At 40.3% G+C, this 17224-nt stretch overlaps 1 protein-coding gene and 1 long non-coding RNA gene across 2 annotated transcripts in view; both read left to right on the top strand.

The window, feature by feature from the left end:
* Nucleotides 1-1396: 1396 nt before the first annotated feature.
* Nucleotides 1397-3656, top strand: LOC119478584 (putative UDP-GlcNAc:betaGal beta-1,3-N-acetylglucosaminyltransferase LOC100288842). The gene is made up of 2 exons (XM_037753416.1): nt 1397-1459; nt 1555-3656. Exons 1-2 carry the CDS (start codon nt 1454-1456, stop codon nt 2659-2661), a joined length of 1113 nt encoding a protein of 370 aa, XP_037609344.1. The 5' UTR covers nt 1397-1453; the 3' UTR covers nt 2662-3656.
* Nucleotides 3657-5112: 1456 nt separating this feature from the next.
* LOC119478401 overlaps nt 5113-17224 on the top strand; it is a 33595-nt gene continuing 21483 nt past the window's right edge. Inside the window, exons 1-2 of the long non-coding RNA XR_005204438.1 lie at nt 5113-5272; nt 5684-5799. This is a non-coding gene — a long non-coding RNA (uncharacterized LOC119478401). The remainder of the gene's footprint in view (nt 5273-5683; nt 5800-17224) is intronic.

Raw genomic sequence — 17224 nt, 5'->3', positions numbered from 1 at the left:
ATGCTGTGCAATAATTATATAATTATCTGATGGACACTTTGTGCAATAATCTGGCAAAACTGTCATCTCATCAATATACATATTGTATTTTTATATTTTATATTGTGTTATCTTTTCATTAGCACCTATGCGATTGTCACAATCTAATTTCGTTGTACTATACAATGACAATAAATTGAATCTTGAATCTTAACACAAATTAGTTTTAACCATAATTTCTTGAATGCATTAACACAACTTGCGATTTTTAGGATGTAGCGGGCTCAGTTTTAAAGCTAGAGTGAAGATAAGGTCACCATATGAAACTAGAAAAACCTAAAGAATCCATTGGTACCATAACATACATGAAAACTGAGGACCTTAAACTGAAAAACACACACTATCTGGAGTATCTGCACTACTCACAACCACCTCTCCTAACCACTGGTGCACTTTAAACTTTAAACTTACTTACACTACATCCCATATACCATTTTATAGTCTGTACATATTACATATAGTTACTGTACATTTTTTTATTGACGGACGATACACGCTATGTTCATTCACTATGTATATTCTGTATCTCTATTTATTGTTTTTATAATTTTTTTTGTAAACCTGTACTTCTCCTGCGCTTTCCTGCTTTGACACGTGAATTTACCCCCGGGGATTAATAAAGGTTCATCTTATCTTATCTTATCTTATACATACTTTTCATGAAAGGAGGCCAAATAGGCTAACGCTCCAAACTTGCACTAAATTTTGGCAAGGAAAAACTGTCATGGCCATTTTCAAAGGGGTCCCTTGACATCTGACCTCAAGATATGTGAATGTAAATGGGTTCTATGTGTACCCACGAGTCTCCCCTTTACAGACATGCCCACTTTATGATAATCACATGCAGTTTGGGGCAAGTCATAGTCAAGTCAGCACACTGATACACTGACAGCTGTTGTTGCCTGTTGGGCTGCAGTTTGCCATGTTATGATTTGAGCATATTTGTTTATGCTAAATGGACAATATTTTTCATTGTTTTGTGTTATGTGATTTCCAATAATAGATATATTTGCAAGCATACTGTAGTTGCCCACTCCCATGTTGATAAGAGTATTAAATACTTGACAAATCTCCCTCTAAGGTGCATTTTGAACAGAAAAAAAATGCCTCACAATTCTAAAGTAAATGTACTTAGTTACATTCCTGCTTAAAAACTGCTTAAAAACTGCGTAAAACATGCGTGGCGGGATCCTTAATGTCCTTGTGGTACAATCTTGGGGTCATTAATGTTGCATGCATGATGCAGGATTCACTGCTCTGGATGAATCATGTGACTTGGGGTCGGGGGTGCAGGATTACATGCTGCTAGAGTTTCATGAAAGTGGAAACCCTGTCTGTCAGTATTGTTGTTGAACTGACCACATCGGGACGTCCGCTGCTCACAGACACACAGAGAAACAACAAGGCAGGTGTCATGCAGGTAAATTCTTTGCAGCTTATGAATTATAATGTCAGTTCGATTGGCTACCTTTACGGTGATTCATACTCTGTTTTTTTTTCTGTCTCCTGCTCCAGTGCTCTCTGTTCAAGCTGCGTACCCACCAGTGGTGTTTCCTCCTCTTCAACGTCCTCCTCTTCCATGCCCTGCTGTTCGGGGCAGACTTTGTGGAGGAGTACCTCTTGCAGCCCACGCCTGGGGTCTACACTGATGGCACGGTGGTTGATGTAAGAGAGAAAGCGAGGAAACTAGACCTGAGCAACGCCAGGGAGAACGTGTCCCAGGCCTACCCCATCACAAACCCAGACGCCTGCAGGAACTCTGACCTCTTCCTCCTCGCTCTAGTCTTCAGCTCCACCGCTAATATCACCCAAAGAGATGCAGTCAGGAAGACGTGGGCCAACCAAACACTCATCCAAGGCTTCCCAGTGCGGGTACTGTTCTTCTTAGGATCAACTGAGACCTCCGCCGCACAAAAGGCCCTCATGGTAGAGTCTAACCGCCATGGGGACATGGTCCAGGGTCATGCTGTGGCTGACTCGTCCCTCCGTGGCCCAACAGAAAGGACAGTGCTGGCACTCCGCTGGGTGATCGCCTTCTGTCCCGTGGCACGCTTTGTTCTGCTGACCAAGGACTCTGTGTTTGTGAACCTCCCTGCCATCGGAGGCTACCTACTCGGGCTGCACAGGCACCCTGAGGATCTTTATTTAGGGAGGGTGATCCAGAGAGACTCCCCTGACAGAGACCCCAACAGTCCTGGCTACCTGCCCCCAGCGCTCTACCCTGATAAGTACCTGCCCGAATACTGTGACGGCACGGCTTACGTTCTGTCTCAGGATGTGGTCCGAAAAGTGTACGTGGCGTCCGCAGCGGTCCGTGCACCCGTGCCGGCTGATGTGCTTGTGGGCCTTTGTGCTCAGAAGGCCGGTGTGGCACCAACCCACAGTGCCAGGTTCTCAGGAGGGAAACATATCCGCTACAACGCCTGCTGCTACCGCTATCTGTTCAGCTCAGCAGCAATGGAAAGCCATGAACTAGATACAGTGTGGGCAGACCTGGGACAGAAGGGTGGAAGCTGCTCACTGTTAAAGACCTACTACGGCCTGGTGATCTGCAAGGCCCTCACGTACCTGGATAAAATGGCCTTCTTCAACTCCAAGGGCCAAGCTCAGTCGCACGGTTAAAGGACCAGTGTGTAACAATTAGGGAGGGATATATTGGCAGAAAATGGAATACAATATTAATAAGTATGTTTTCGTTAGTGTATAATCACCTGAAAATAAGAGTCGTTGTGTTTTTGTTAGCTTAGAATGAGCTTGTTTATATCTACATACGGAGCGGGTCCTCTTCACAGAGCTGGCCACCATGTTCAACAGAACGGACAAACCACTGTGTTCACTTTTCCTTCTTGGACCGGAGTCGATAATGTTACTCGCTCCGGGAAACCTCGGTTGGTCTTGAGGAGCTGCAGCATTTATTTCTGCACAAACTGCACCTTCCACTGAACATTCACTTGACATTCTCACAGCTAAACTAACTCAGTCTTCTGCTCCACTAGCTCACTTGTTCGCTCACAACATCACACACACTCGCCGCTCTTTATCTCTTGCTTCACCATTCACTTCCCACGTACGCACACACTCTGCGCACTGGCTCTGCTATTCTCCAAATGACCTTCGCTATACTCTTACAACAACTGGCTCTAGATGGGGCATTTCACGTTTTCGCGTCGGCCACAGTTGTTCTCTTACACGCTTGGCACACGGGAGAGGTTTCAATCTGCAAACTCATCGCTATATATGTTACACACTGTACCTTTGAGTATGTGTGATTAGTTATTATGCGTGCTTGTGAGTGAAAGAGAGACTGAAACTGATAGGAAGTGGGGTTAAAAGTGTGTAAATAAGTTTGTTGTCTTTGTGCACATGTGTGCCAGTGTTTGCATTTTGCCTCTCAGTATTGTTAATAGATAAATCTGTGGTAAATTCTTCGTATGGCGGTTAAGATCATTATATTAAGTAAAAGAAACATTCAACCTGGAACATTGCCAGATTTATGTAAATAAGTGCAGTGCAAATTTGACATTTAATAGGACAGGAAGGACAATAGAGGAAGCATTAGTTATTTTTTTCTTTCTTTCTTTGAGTGAATTTTGCATCAAATTGTCTAAATAAATAAAATCCGGATGCTATGTTAATTTCTGAGAGGATTCTCCATTGTCACACAGAGCCAATGCAGAGGGGATGGACACCACCAGAGAATGTGACGTGAAACTAAAGTTGAATAATGTCTTTTCACCTGAATGGAACAAAGCCATCCTTAATGTTATCAGTAATGCTTGTGCTTTTCCTGCATGACCTCAGAGGTCTAAAGGTGTTGTCTTGCCCTTATAACGCATCCAGTATAACAAGACGGTGAGTCAAGGAGATGTCAGTGAAGCACAGTTTGGACGCGCCCACACAGTCCTGAGATGAGGTCTAATCTGGCAAAATAATTGAGAACAACTGTGTGGGTGGACATTTTCTGTGGAGACTCTTTAAAACAAGGACACACATCTGTGGTAGGCTCACAATATGAATTCTGGCATCTACACTGTTTACAGCCTTTGCTGTAATTTTACATTTAAATAGCACAAAATGGCCAATAAACCTACCAATAAACATCTTTACTGTTAGGAGCTGTAATTTGCACAGCATTATGGCTATAGAGTAGATGTTATATGTCATTTACAGTAAGTTAACTGTACTATTTAAAATTGTGGTAATTTACTGTTAACACATTAGCGATGGTGTAGTTAGGCTACAACCGCAATATAGTGCCCGTATAAGGATTTAATCATGGGCTGTTTATGTAGTCCTATAGTTAAGTGGTTGCAATAATTCATTACATTTAAATATCTAATGACAAATCAGAATTTATTTAAAAATAACAAAAGTTGAACAAGAGTCATGAAACAGTTTGGTCATTATTAGGGGAAAATTAAATTTTCCAGTACTGCAAATAAAACTATTTAGTCCTCCAGTGCTCTTTGTTCCCAATATTTTACATCGCTGGATGACAAAACAATCAGTGCTGTGCCAGATGACTTCGACAGAGTCTTCAAGTGAGAATCCAAACCTCCAGCCTGTTATTCCAGCAGTTCAAGGTAAATAAGGAATTTATGTACCACAAACTAACTCAGATAATAGCACTTATTTTAATTCTGGTGAGTTAATAGTTGCTGATTATGTTTGTTGTTCCTGTCAACTGAACTGTCTGAGTTTTGGTCTGAACCCATGTTGTATTCCTCACTTTGTTTTTGTCCCCTTTGTTATTGCCATTTGTCTTTGTCTTACTTTGTATAATCTCTTTTGCCTGTTTATACACCGATCAGCCATACCATTATGACCACCTGCGTAATATTGAGTAGGTTCCTCTTTTTTGCCGCCAAAACATCCCTGACCCGTCGAGGCATGGTATGCTGTGGTATCTGGCACCAAGCCGTCAGTAGCAGATCCTTTAAGTCCTGTAAGTTGCGAGGTGGGGCCTCCGTGGATTGGACTGCAGACCGGGAAGATCCTACAAGAGATGCTCTGGCCTAGTCGTCTAGCCATCACAATTTGGCCTTTGTCAAAGTCGCTCACAGGTCGTGTCAATGGTCTTAATGTTATGGCTGATCAGTGTATGTCCCTGTACTTGTCTTCACTTGTTCTGCAGTCACTTAAAAAACAACAACCTGCAAGTTTGTGAGGAGAAATGGCGTCGTCTTCCTGCCATTGTGCAGGTGGATATGGCACAGACAAAGGATTCTGTCAGGTATGTTTTCTGTCTGTTTATAGAAAATGTATGAAACACATAAGTATTCCATTACAGTAAACATTAGTTTTATTTCTTTGTCTCACTGAAGCTAAATTACAAGCAGGAACCAATGTGAAAACATTTCTCTTGGTACAGTCAGGGATGCTCTCTTTGAAAAATGTTTACTGTGGTGAACTACTGTCCATGTTTCAAGTCTCTGCAGGTCGATTGTTGTTCTGTACTGAAATGAATGGAAATGGAAGATTTGTAGGAAATTTATCTAAAAATTCTTTGACAGTGGTCAGTATGTTTTCTCTAAACAGACACCGAGATCAATGTGGAGAAAAATTTCTGTCAAGAGAGATTATTAGCAGCCTTAAGATCATATCTAATGTCCAGTCATCATTCAATTGTGATTTCTATACACAGTTATACGTGGAGCTGATTCCCTGACCGATGGTGAAACTACAAAGCAGGAGTTCCGAGCAGTCAGACTCATTCCACATCCCTATGATGGACATGCAAATGATATCATGCTCCCAAAGGTAAGGACCATTTAAATAATTATTTACTGCACTACATCAGATTTTAAATAGAATGAATTATCTTCGTTATTAGTTCTAGTTTGCACAAAAGCATAGAACATGATAAGATTACACAAATCAAAATTTTCTGCATTTTTCTACCATTAATCTCCTTGTCCCAGCGTTAACAAAAAATCAAAACCTACACAAACCTTCTGTGAATCTGCACTCGATTGCTGATCAAATACGGTTTCACTTTCATAATAGTACATTCAAGTTTATTGGAATTCAGTTTCAAACTAATAGATTAATTTTCAAATTATGCTATTCAAATTCAATTTTTTAATGCAATTTAAAAAAAGCAATTTAAATTAAAATATAAATGATTCACATTCAGTCTCTAATGACACATATTTCTGCCCATAGCATCTTTTCTGTGCCCATGGTATCACAAATACATAAGTGTAGTTCAAGTAGTCCAGTCTAATTTTGTAAGATTTCACACTTGTGAAGTAATCCAGTACAGTAACTCTGCAATAGGTCGTACAAACTAAATGTTAGAAACACCTTTAATATGATGAAGTCCAGTTAGCAGCAGCAAAAGGACCAGAGATTGATCTGATGTGTTGTACATGTGCTTCATTGTCCCCTGGGGGTCACAATTACAGTTGATTAACCCTTAATATAAAACAATCACTTGGTAAACGATATCTGCACATTTGCAACAGATCAATAATAATAGACGGTCAATAACCCTAACACATACTGTACACACATCCACACACAACACCCTAAACAATGTCCTCTAATCCACTCATCATCCACAACTACAGTTAATCTCCTGTCAGACACAGTGTTAACTCATGATGTAAATTACTTCCTTTTTTCCTCTTTATTGATCATCAGCTGCATTAAAGATCAATTACTCGTTACAAATGAATGAAATACAAAATGTTTTTTTTTTGTATTTCATTTAGCAGATGCACCTGAAACTGGCAACAGTGTTGCCTAAACTACAGCAAAAATACAAAAAGTCCAACAGCGATAGGTCCTTTTTTAAAAAGCAAATTATAATTCATTTAAAGATGTTTATTATAAACGAAGGTATTTACCATGAGAATCCACATTTGTGATATAATGTCACAGAATTAAGTTAATCTGAATATACGGTGCCATTTCTTTCATCTGCTAGGTAAGCAATATTTCCTTAAAAATTTAATTAGTTCTAGTAGTTGTCTAATTATTATGATTATGGTTTAAAGGCAGTTTAGGACCAACCAACCTGATGGACTTTCAAGAAATGGTATTATTTGAAACATCAATTCCAGGACAATATAACGAATACGCCGTACCAAGGAGGACATCTAGTGGAAAACATGAGGAATAGCAACACACAGCCTGAGCAACTGAGTCACGCACACAGTGTGCATGCCTCATTGTGAGAGAAACTCACAGAAATACTAGTTTGCACATATCCCACTATAAAATGTTGATGCCCAAGTGGTAATTGACCGGGATCAGTCAATCAATACACAAACAGTTATCAGAATCATCATGATTATCTTCAGTGTTTTAAGTATTAAAAGTCACCTATTATGCAAAACGCACTTTTCCATGTCTTTTAAACATCAATATCTGTCCACAGTGTGTCTACAGGTCACCATAGTCTCATAAAAGATCAACCTCTCTCTTTTTCTCATGCTCCATCTCTCAGAAAATGGAAATGGAAATGAGCATAATATGAGACCTTTAACATAAACATGTTTTATTTAAATAAAAAAGCTGTTTTAGCGAGACTGAAAGGTGTGATAATTGGTACTGTAGGAAATTAATCTGTCTCACTTCCATTTTAGATTTCCAGTAACTTTATGTCCTTTTAAATGCTGCTCAAACTACTGGGTCCCTCCCTACATTCCACAAAAGGAAAGTTTGGCGTCTGTACCACTACCGCGAGCTGACCAAACAAAATGTTTGGGTGTCCTACAAACCTTTTCTCTGCTGTTTTTCTGCCAGTGGTTCACACTGCAACTCTCTACTCCACCTTGGCCAGCTTCCATTGTGTCTGCAAAGCTTTCCCTGGCTGCCTGTCTCACCTCATCAGGCCAAAGTATTCAAAGAACAACATCTCAGCATGTCTATAATCATTCTGGCTGCTGACCAGTCATAGCAACAATTTGTCGGGCGTACCATCCGTGTAAACTGGGATTGCTTTCCAGGATTAATCTGGATTAATAACAATCAACACCTTCTATTCATGGCCTCAGCACCACATGATCCCTGACCTCTCACATCTCTACCTGCTGTCTATTCCTAAACAACTGGCCCCATGATGCTTTAGTTTTAGTATGATAGTCTAATAGTAATACTCTAGTACGATACTTTTATGTCTGGCAATGCTGCTAAGAAGTCACTGTGGAATAACCCAGCACTTAAACCCCCGTAAAAGCTCAATTTGTGATTTTTACACTTAGCTGTTTTGTTTTTTTAACCTTCTGATAGAGTCAGGCCAGCTGTTTCTCCCTGCTCACAGTTTATGCTAAACTAACCATCTCCTGGTTCCAGGTTTGTATTTAAAGGAACAGAGTGTAACATTTCTACAGTAGCCCAGAACGGACAAACCAAACACTGACTCTAGAGAGAGCCTGTCACTTTTTTACGTTACGTACGTAAACGTAATGTACGTTTACCTGAAGGCCACCTTCAGGTAAACGTACCTAAAGGTTATCCGACACGCTTTTGAAACTGCGGTTACGTGAGCCGCAGAGTGCAAAACCGTGTGCAGGCTATGACGCCACCTAGCGGTGAGTTTACAGGTTGCAACTGAAACTTCTCCTGTGTGCCAAGCGTATAGGAGAACTACGGTGGCCGACGCAAAAAGAGCCAGTTTGTTTGTTCTGGGCTACTGTAGAAACATGGCGGCCGGCTCCTTGACGAGGACCCACTCCGTATATTGATATCAAGCCTCACAGGAAGAGGGCTGGGCTTTGAAGCAAATTTTTGTAGTCGCCAAACGGTATTACTTCAACTTCCATGTCCGTCACGTGATGCCCTCGGGCCCAAAAAGACTTTCTCCCATAGACTTACATTGGGAAAGAGACGTCCGTAAATCAGCAGATTTTTTTTTTTTTTTTAGGTAAATTAACTTCCGAGTAACGAACAATTGAATATTCCCATTTTAAATCATTAGGTCCTAAAGTTGTAAAATGCTCTAATAGCTGAATCCAGAGTTATTTTCCTTTTTCCGTTAATGTGAATGAGACCGAGGCTAGAGCGAGGGCTGGGAGGCGGAGTTAAAGGAAACGCTACTGCACCTGATCTGTGGGCCCAATGGATGCGGAAGATCGCCGGAAGATCCGCGTACTTTTCCCCTAGGAAGTCGGGCCACTGAGCAACTCTCACAAGAATGAACGGAAGCCTCAAATGCTGTATCCAGTTCTCCTTATACATCCATGGTAGATATAAATGGCTCATTCTAAGGTAATGAAAACACAACAAATCTTATTTTCAGGTGATTAAACACTAAAGAAAACATTCTTATTAATATTATATTCCATTTCTGCCAATATATATCCCCCCCAGTGTTCCTTTAAATAGTTGAAGAGTCAATAGTGTAGAGCAGCTTAGCTGTGGTCCATAAGGTCCATAGAAGGGTCTAACTCGTGGCCTTATGTCCACCAAAAAACATACTTTACTTAAGACCAAACCTGCTACTGTGGAACTGAAAAAGTTGCCAAAACATTTGTGAGTGCAGTTATTCTTTATACAAAGTCATCAACATAACCTTGCTGGCGCAAAAACTCTGTCGAGGTCTGGAAGGACTTTCCAGGCGAAAGTGGAAACAGGGTCTGCAGGGCGGGAAAGTCATCCGACCACATGTACACTCCAATGCATGCACACACATACACACATTCATAACACAGCCAGCAGAGATTGTTAATGTGAGGTCGAGGGGTCGGTAAACTGCATGTGGGTGGTGCAGCGCTCTAATGAATGCCTCCCCTCAGAGACACCCGTCTCTGCAGAGAAGGACTCATCACACCAGAGAAACGCTGTTTTATTTAGACTGTTTACACTGACAAAACAAGTGTGGGGCTCCACAGCGACAGCCACTGATTTACCGGGAGGGTCAGTGGGAGTTAATGTCCCAGCTGATGAAAGAAATCACTGTCGGGTCATTTCAATTTAGCATGTTTGTGTCATTCATGAGAACATACAGTGCGTGTTCTCATACATGAGTGTGCAATCCTTTTTCTCGTGAGTTTTTCATGTTCAGATCAGAGGCTCAGTGTTCATGTGGCCCTACAGCCCACGTTCATTTACGTAGAAGCAGTAACCTCAAGGATAAACCCTCTTTTTTGACGACATCTGCGGTTTCTTCTCCTTTCCCTTTTTGTAAACTCCATAATCTTTCCTATGAGGTTTTGGTAACTTTGCCAAGCCAGTAGTTTGTGCCTCTCATACAGTGCTTTGGACTTCTTGTGTTTTAATTATACATTCTATAGCTGTTGGCTGTTCTTACAGAAAGTCCTTTCTTTTCAAAACTCCATCTGGATGAAATTAAGTACATTAAACATAAATTATTTCAGTACCATTCTCTCTGTAACAGGTCTGTGGGTGAACACTACTACAGCTGAAGGCTTCTCATAGTATTAAACATCTCTATTGGAGGAGATAGGAGACATTAAGTCTGTACCCTGAGGTTATATAAAGTCGTGATACAGCTGAACTAAACATAAAGCCAACTCCCAGGGCCGTAGCCAGGATATTAGAAATACTGAGGTCATTAGTCCAAATTCCCCAAGTAGATTCGGACACAATTAAGAAGTCTTTATAGCCATCATCCAAACTCAGCCTGGTCTCCTAAAAATTCCGTTCCCACATAGAGCGGTGCAGGGATGTAGGCCAACCCGGAAGTTAGAATCGCCCTGGTTCCCTCCATTGGGTTTTGGATTATTGCAGAAAATAAGCTTTGTGGCAAACAAAAGTTTATGATACTTACACGTTTTGTTCAGCAAGATAATCTTCACAACTGAACACCACTTTTATGATTTTTGAAGCGTGAGTGCAATCGCCAAAAGTAAAAAAACTAACGTTGATGACGTCTTGTAGTCTTATTTAGAAACTTGTTAGCAACCGCCTTTTTTAAGACATATAAAAACTTCAAAGTTCACGAGTGGGATATTTACTGACTTATTTTATGTCGTAGAACAAAACATTAAAATCTCTTTATGTGTTAACCGCAGACCTTATTTCAGACATCAACCAAAAATGCATTAAAAAAACCCATTGACTTCCAGACGAGGGAACCGGAAGCGCTAAAATGCTAACTCATTTACGGGTTTTAGGACTCATTCCTGCACCACTCTATTACAGAACTGCATCGTCAATTACGTATAGACAGAACGCATTTTCTCCAGGATTGCATTTGTTTTTGATGTATCACAAATACATTTCTATTTAAAGTCCACATGGGGAGGAGATCAGTGGATGGTTGGGTCAAACATGGGACTTTCACCCAGGAGACTGGTGTTCATGTTCTGTGTGAAACCTAAAGTATTTATTTTAACCCAACACATAATCTTTTACTAGATCAAACCAAGTAGTTTTGTTGCCTAAACCTAAACGTAATTGAGAATGCAGTTTTGAAATGCCAAAAGCACCACGAGTGATTAAAACATGTAATGTTCATATACATATATCTAGAAATGTTGATGTAGTTTTGGTTTAAAAACGTTGAGATTAAAGGTATCCGTGGTTTGCAGAAACGTGCAATGTCAACATTTTATTTGATTTTTTATTGTTGTTTTAGAGTTTCTGTAAGACTTTTTATTTATGCATTTATTTAACCATTGTACTGTAATTTAATCTCCCTATTTTATTGCCTGGTGCCAGGGATGTAATTCTAGTGGAGAATACTAAATTAATTTCATTATGATTTTAGTTTTTGGCTTCAACACAATCAAGTTTAGTCTAAAGAAGACTTAGTTTAGACCATAAGAATGCTAACATGCTGATGCTAAGCAGGTACAATGTTTGCCATGTTCCTTATCTTAGTTAAGCGTGTTGGCATGTTAACTAAACACTAAAGTAAAGCTGAGGCCGATCAGAATGTCATTAGTTTTGCAGGTGTTTGGACATAAACCAAAGTATTTGACCAATTTAGATTTTGACCTGATGATGGAGCTAGAACAAAATCATTCGAATTAATGTCTGTGCAAAACATCACGGCAATCCATCCAGAGATATTTTCAGTCTGTACCGACTGACAGACCCGGAGCCACGATACTAGCATGGCTAAAAATATCATATAACAAACAAAAACAAAAACAACTTGTAATGTGTAATTGCAGAATGAAAACTCCTTCTCAAGTCATTATACTCTCCCCAAATATCCAGAAATATCACAAAGGATATGAACTCAGTGTACCAAATGTCCGCCTTTTCTCTTCCACGGCAGGTTCACATGTGGTTGGCTCCTTTTTGTGCTTTTGTTGTGCTGCCAAGGTTTGGACATTTGTGGGCAGTCTGTTTAAAATGATGAAATCTTCTTGGTAATTACTTCTTGTACTACTACTGTAGTTATACTCCAATGGGCTGGGCCTGTCAGTGGACTCGGCTTACTGAGGCACTGAGTGATTTATCAAAGGGATCCTCAGTCACTGCTGTCAGGATCAGTGCTGGGTGGAGACTCGGTCTGTAATAGAGCATATCAGGTCACATGTTATTAGAGGCTTGTACTGTATTTGTTGATGGGCTCTGGCGTGCTTATGCGGTTCCATCCCCTCTACTTTGTCTTGTACGCTCACTGCCAGATAATGAAGATATCTGCTAACACTAATGCTCTTTCTGCTACTGACTAGCTTTACAGCTATTTTTAGTTTGTGTATTTCTTTCTAAAGCTTTCAAATCCAAGAAGGTTTAATAAAAAATTAAGACGAATTTACAGGGAGAATAAATAATATTCAAATGATGTATAAAAATAGAACAATTGACCCTAACCCTGACCTCAAGATATGTGAGTGAAAATGGGTTATTTTTGAGGTTGTAGCGGGCTCAGTTCTAAGCTAGAGTGAATATACAGGCATTATATGAAACTAAAAAACCTAATGAATCCATTGGTACCATGTTATACTAGCTTGTTGCGAAGGAGGCTAAATAACGTTACAAAGTTACGCTAAATTTTGGCGAGGAAAAACTGGCATGGCCATTTTCAAAGGGGTCCCTTGACCTCTGACCTCAAGGTATGTGAATGAAAATGGGTTCTATGGGTACCCACGAGTCTCCCCTTTACAGACATGCCCACTTTATGATAATCACATGCAGTTTGGGGCAGGTCATAGTCAAGTCAGCACACTGACACACTGACAGCTGTTGTTGCCTGTTGGGCTGCAGTTTGCCATGTTATGATTTGAGCATATTTTCTATGCTACATGCAGTACCTGTGAGGGTTTCTGGACAATATTTGTCAGTGTTTTGTGTTGTTAATTGATTTCCAATAATAAATATATACATACATTTGTATAAAGCAGCATATTTGCCCACTCCTATGTTGATAAGAGTATTAAATACTTGACAAATCTCCCTTTAAGGTACATTTGAACAGACAAAAAATATGCGATTAATTACTCATGGACAATCATGTGTATGTTTACAACTTTGTTATTATATTGTCTATCTTTCATTAAATATTTATACACCAGTATAACCAGTCAACAATATTGTTGACTAATACATTAATAATTAAGACTAATACATTACTTTGTATTGTATTGTTTATATAATACACTAAAGTAAAGTGTTCCTAGTTCTTGAAATATAAAAGTATTGCATCAAGATATATGGCTCGATACATAACTCTTTTTCATGAGGTGGTACAATTTGGTCTCACCTCACATGCCTCGCATTGTAGTGTGTTTTAATATTAATAACCTTTTCTAATAGAATAGAAGAGTCACATGGCCGCTGTGTTTTAATCAGCACAGTGAATAGAAAAGAGTCACAGAGTGAGGGAGAGCAAACGTGTGTTTTACAAAGAAGGCTTGACTTGTAATAATAGTAATTACACAGCGGGGTTTCCCAATAAAACCACCTCATCATTCAATACATCTCATTACAGCTTCCTCCTCAGCAGCTCCAAAGGATCCGATGTGTTATCAGTGTCCTAAATCCATCACGGTGCCAAGGATAGCTGTCTTTAAGCACGTATCTGTATATCAAACCTAACCTAACTTTTGTGGTTATGGTTGAGGTTTAGAGAATCCAATAGAGCACACCGACCACAGATTTATACCAGGCCTACTATTTCTGTGTGAACTAAATGCATCCTACAACTATGTCCTTCTATAATATTGTCTTGTGGTCAAACCCTCACATGGAAGACACCTCCAATGAAGTGTTACGATCTCACCCCACGTTTATTTTCCTTGCCAGTCAGCACGATGTTGTTTCCCTTCAGCATGGCATCCATAGGCTACATTTGGTTGTCGATCCTGAAGGAAGGGCAGGGCAAAGGAAAAACTGAAACTGAAATGTACTTTTTTTTAGTTTTCTAGCAGAGAGCTATAGCTGAGAAGATTGATGCCACAGTCATACAATATCTGTCAGTTATGAAGCTAACATGAAGAATGGAAACGGTGGGATATAAATGTTATGTCTTGTTTGTTTAATCTGTACAAAAACCAAAGTGTAAAAATGATACTGGCTGCAACTGTTAACTTTCCACTGGTTAGGCTACCTGGCAATGGTCCAGAACATAACACCCCTTTTAAAGGGCAAATTGTTGTTTTTGTACGATTTAAACAAACGAGATATAACATGTTAATTAGTGAACTTTAGAGGTGCTGGTGGGTAAATTTTGTAACCTTTGGACAGAGCTAGTTTCCCCCTGTTACCAGTCTTTGTGCTAAGCTCGGCTGATCGGCTGCTGGCTATCCTTGTATTTAAAGGAACAGTGTGTAACATTTCAGGGGATCTAGTAACAGAAATATTCATAACTCTGTTTTCATTTGTGTATAATGACCTGAAACTAAGTTTTAAATCGAATCGTTGTGTTTTCGTTAGCTTCATATCTACATAGGGAGCGGGTCCTCTTCACGGAGTCCACCATGTTGCTCCTCCATGTTTCGACAGTAGCCCAGAACGGACAAACCAAACACTGGCTCTAGAGAGAGACTTAATGTTTTTTACATTACCTAAAGGCCACCGTTGTTCTCCGACACACTTGTGAAACTGCGGTAACGTGACCTTGGTACCGCCAGCCGCCATCTGACTTCCGTTGACTCCTAAAGTAGTGTTATTATGGTAAGGATGGCGAACAGCATTTCCACGGTTTTGCACTCGGCAGCTCACGCTACCGCAGTCTTGAAAGGGAGGAGTGAGCGGAGAGGTAGTCAGTTGGTTGCAATCAGCAACCACACCACTAGATGTAGCAGAATCCTACACACTGCACCGTTATCGTATACTCTCCGCCACAGATTGAATAAGCGTAATGCCAAAAATGTCCAACTATTCCTATAAATAGTTGAAGGGTCAGTAGAGCAGAGGATCTTATGGTCACTGCGATGTTTTATAGCCTAGTTTTGCTCTTATGTGTCTGCATCAAAAAAGTGATTCACAGTCAGTTTAACTGATAAGATTAGTGTAATTGGATCTATTAGACTCCCTTCACTCTTATTACTAAAAATGCCTGTGGAGTGAAGATTTACCTTTTTAAGTGTCTATAACACTGTCTTTGGTTGCTTTAGCAGTCGTCTAGAAGAAAGTGTATCTTAAGCTAAGGTCAGTGAAGCAATCTTCTCTATTTCTGCTGGCCCCAGATCAGTGGTCCCATTGTCCTCCCTCAGAATGTGATCTTAATCTGACCTGAATAGAGTTTTGTTTCAGGGAGGACTTTCAACCAGCCAGACGTGAGACACACTGCAGCAGTAAGCTGCTTTAGTGCTGTGAGGGAGGTTTCATAGCACTCAGATTTGGTCAGCGGTTTTTACTGGTGTCTTTTATCTGTGTATTTTATCATAGAGGATCTTATAATACTTCTTTATTGGCCTTCCTGCCAGGACTTTATCTTGCGTTTATAATTTTCTTTTACTGAAATTCCTTTTCATTTTTATTTGAAGTTGAGATTTCCGTGGATGGTAACATGCAACTTGAGAAAAAAACATGTTTGTGCTATGTCTGCACAGTCCATTGTCTCGTATTGAGAAAGAGATGCAACTATTCTGTAATGATAGCTCTGACTTGGTATGCTCAGCTATGTGAGCTCTATTCTTGAACCAAATTATTCTGTCTTGGATCAGGTGCCAGAGAACTGGCTTTGGGATTATTGTATCTTGTTAACCCTCTTATTTTGTCTCTCGTCTGTTCCAAGAAGATGCTTTCTCACTTTCATGCTCTTTCTCACAGTCTCTTGCATGTCTGCATCCGGATGAGAGAAACCAAAAGATTGATGGATAGACCACGCAGGCGCTATGAGCTATGAGTCTGTTTCCTGTGGCTCCAGGGATGTTTTAGGGCCCGATGTGATGTTGTTGCCCGGTCCACTCCTCGCTGGTCAGCTGCTATGTTAAGAATGCTGTTTGTGCATCTCTATTGTCGGGTCAAAGGATCTTCACTCATCTGGCTTCCATCTATAACAACCTGGCCACTGCTGGGAGAACCGTTAATGTCTTAAAGGGGTGCTCCACCAATTTTACACATTAAGTTCAGTTTACTTGTCCTGAGGAGTATTAACATGTGAACACAACTGCATAATGACAGAGTTTTCCAAAGTGTGAGAAATTAATCCTGAAGATGTCCTCATCAGGCCGACATCCTCAACCCTGATGATGTCATTAGAGTTAGCAAGGCTTGGATACTTTAAAGGGATAGTTTGGATGTTTTCAAGTGGGGTTGTATGAGGTACTTATCCATAGTCAGTGTATTACCTACAGTAGATGACGGTCGGCACGCCCCCAGTTTGTAGAAGCAGACAGGAGTTACCACACAGAACCAAAGCAATGTACTATTGTGGACAGAGCTGGCAGCAAAACATGTTTTAGCCACCTAAAAGAAAGGCCCACCTAAAAAAAACAATATCAGTTTAAGTGTACGCTATATTTAGAATATTTTCACTGCAATGCCTTGCTGTCAGACAGCCCTTTCTGACGGTGAGCTGAAGCCATTGTATCCATCTATGCTCATGCCAAAGCCACCAGACTCCATTGAAAAAACCTGTAATTTGACCTCGCAGAACACGGGTTGCTGGTCTACCGCTGCCTCGATGGGTTAGTTTGTTTGTGCTATTGTGTTACTTTGGTGAGTTCGAATTAAGCAAAGTCACAATGTCGGGAAAAGGATCCAATGTTTTTGGACACATACTAGGGACTAAAAGTTACGATATCTCCACCTCTGGTGCTGTTGGAGTATCCCTTTTAATTCTAGCTGATTTCTTTTTTAATTTCCGAATGCA

The sequence above is a fragment of the Sebastes umbrosus genome, chromosome 19, assembly GCF_015220745.1.
Source record: "Sebastes umbrosus isolate fSebUmb1 chromosome 19, fSebUmb1.pri, whole genome shotgun sequence".
Taxonomy (NCBI): Eukaryota; Metazoa; Chordata; class Actinopteri; order Perciformes; family Sebastidae; genus Sebastes; species Sebastes umbrosus.
This window is presented reverse-complemented; position numbering and strand designations above follow the sequence as displayed.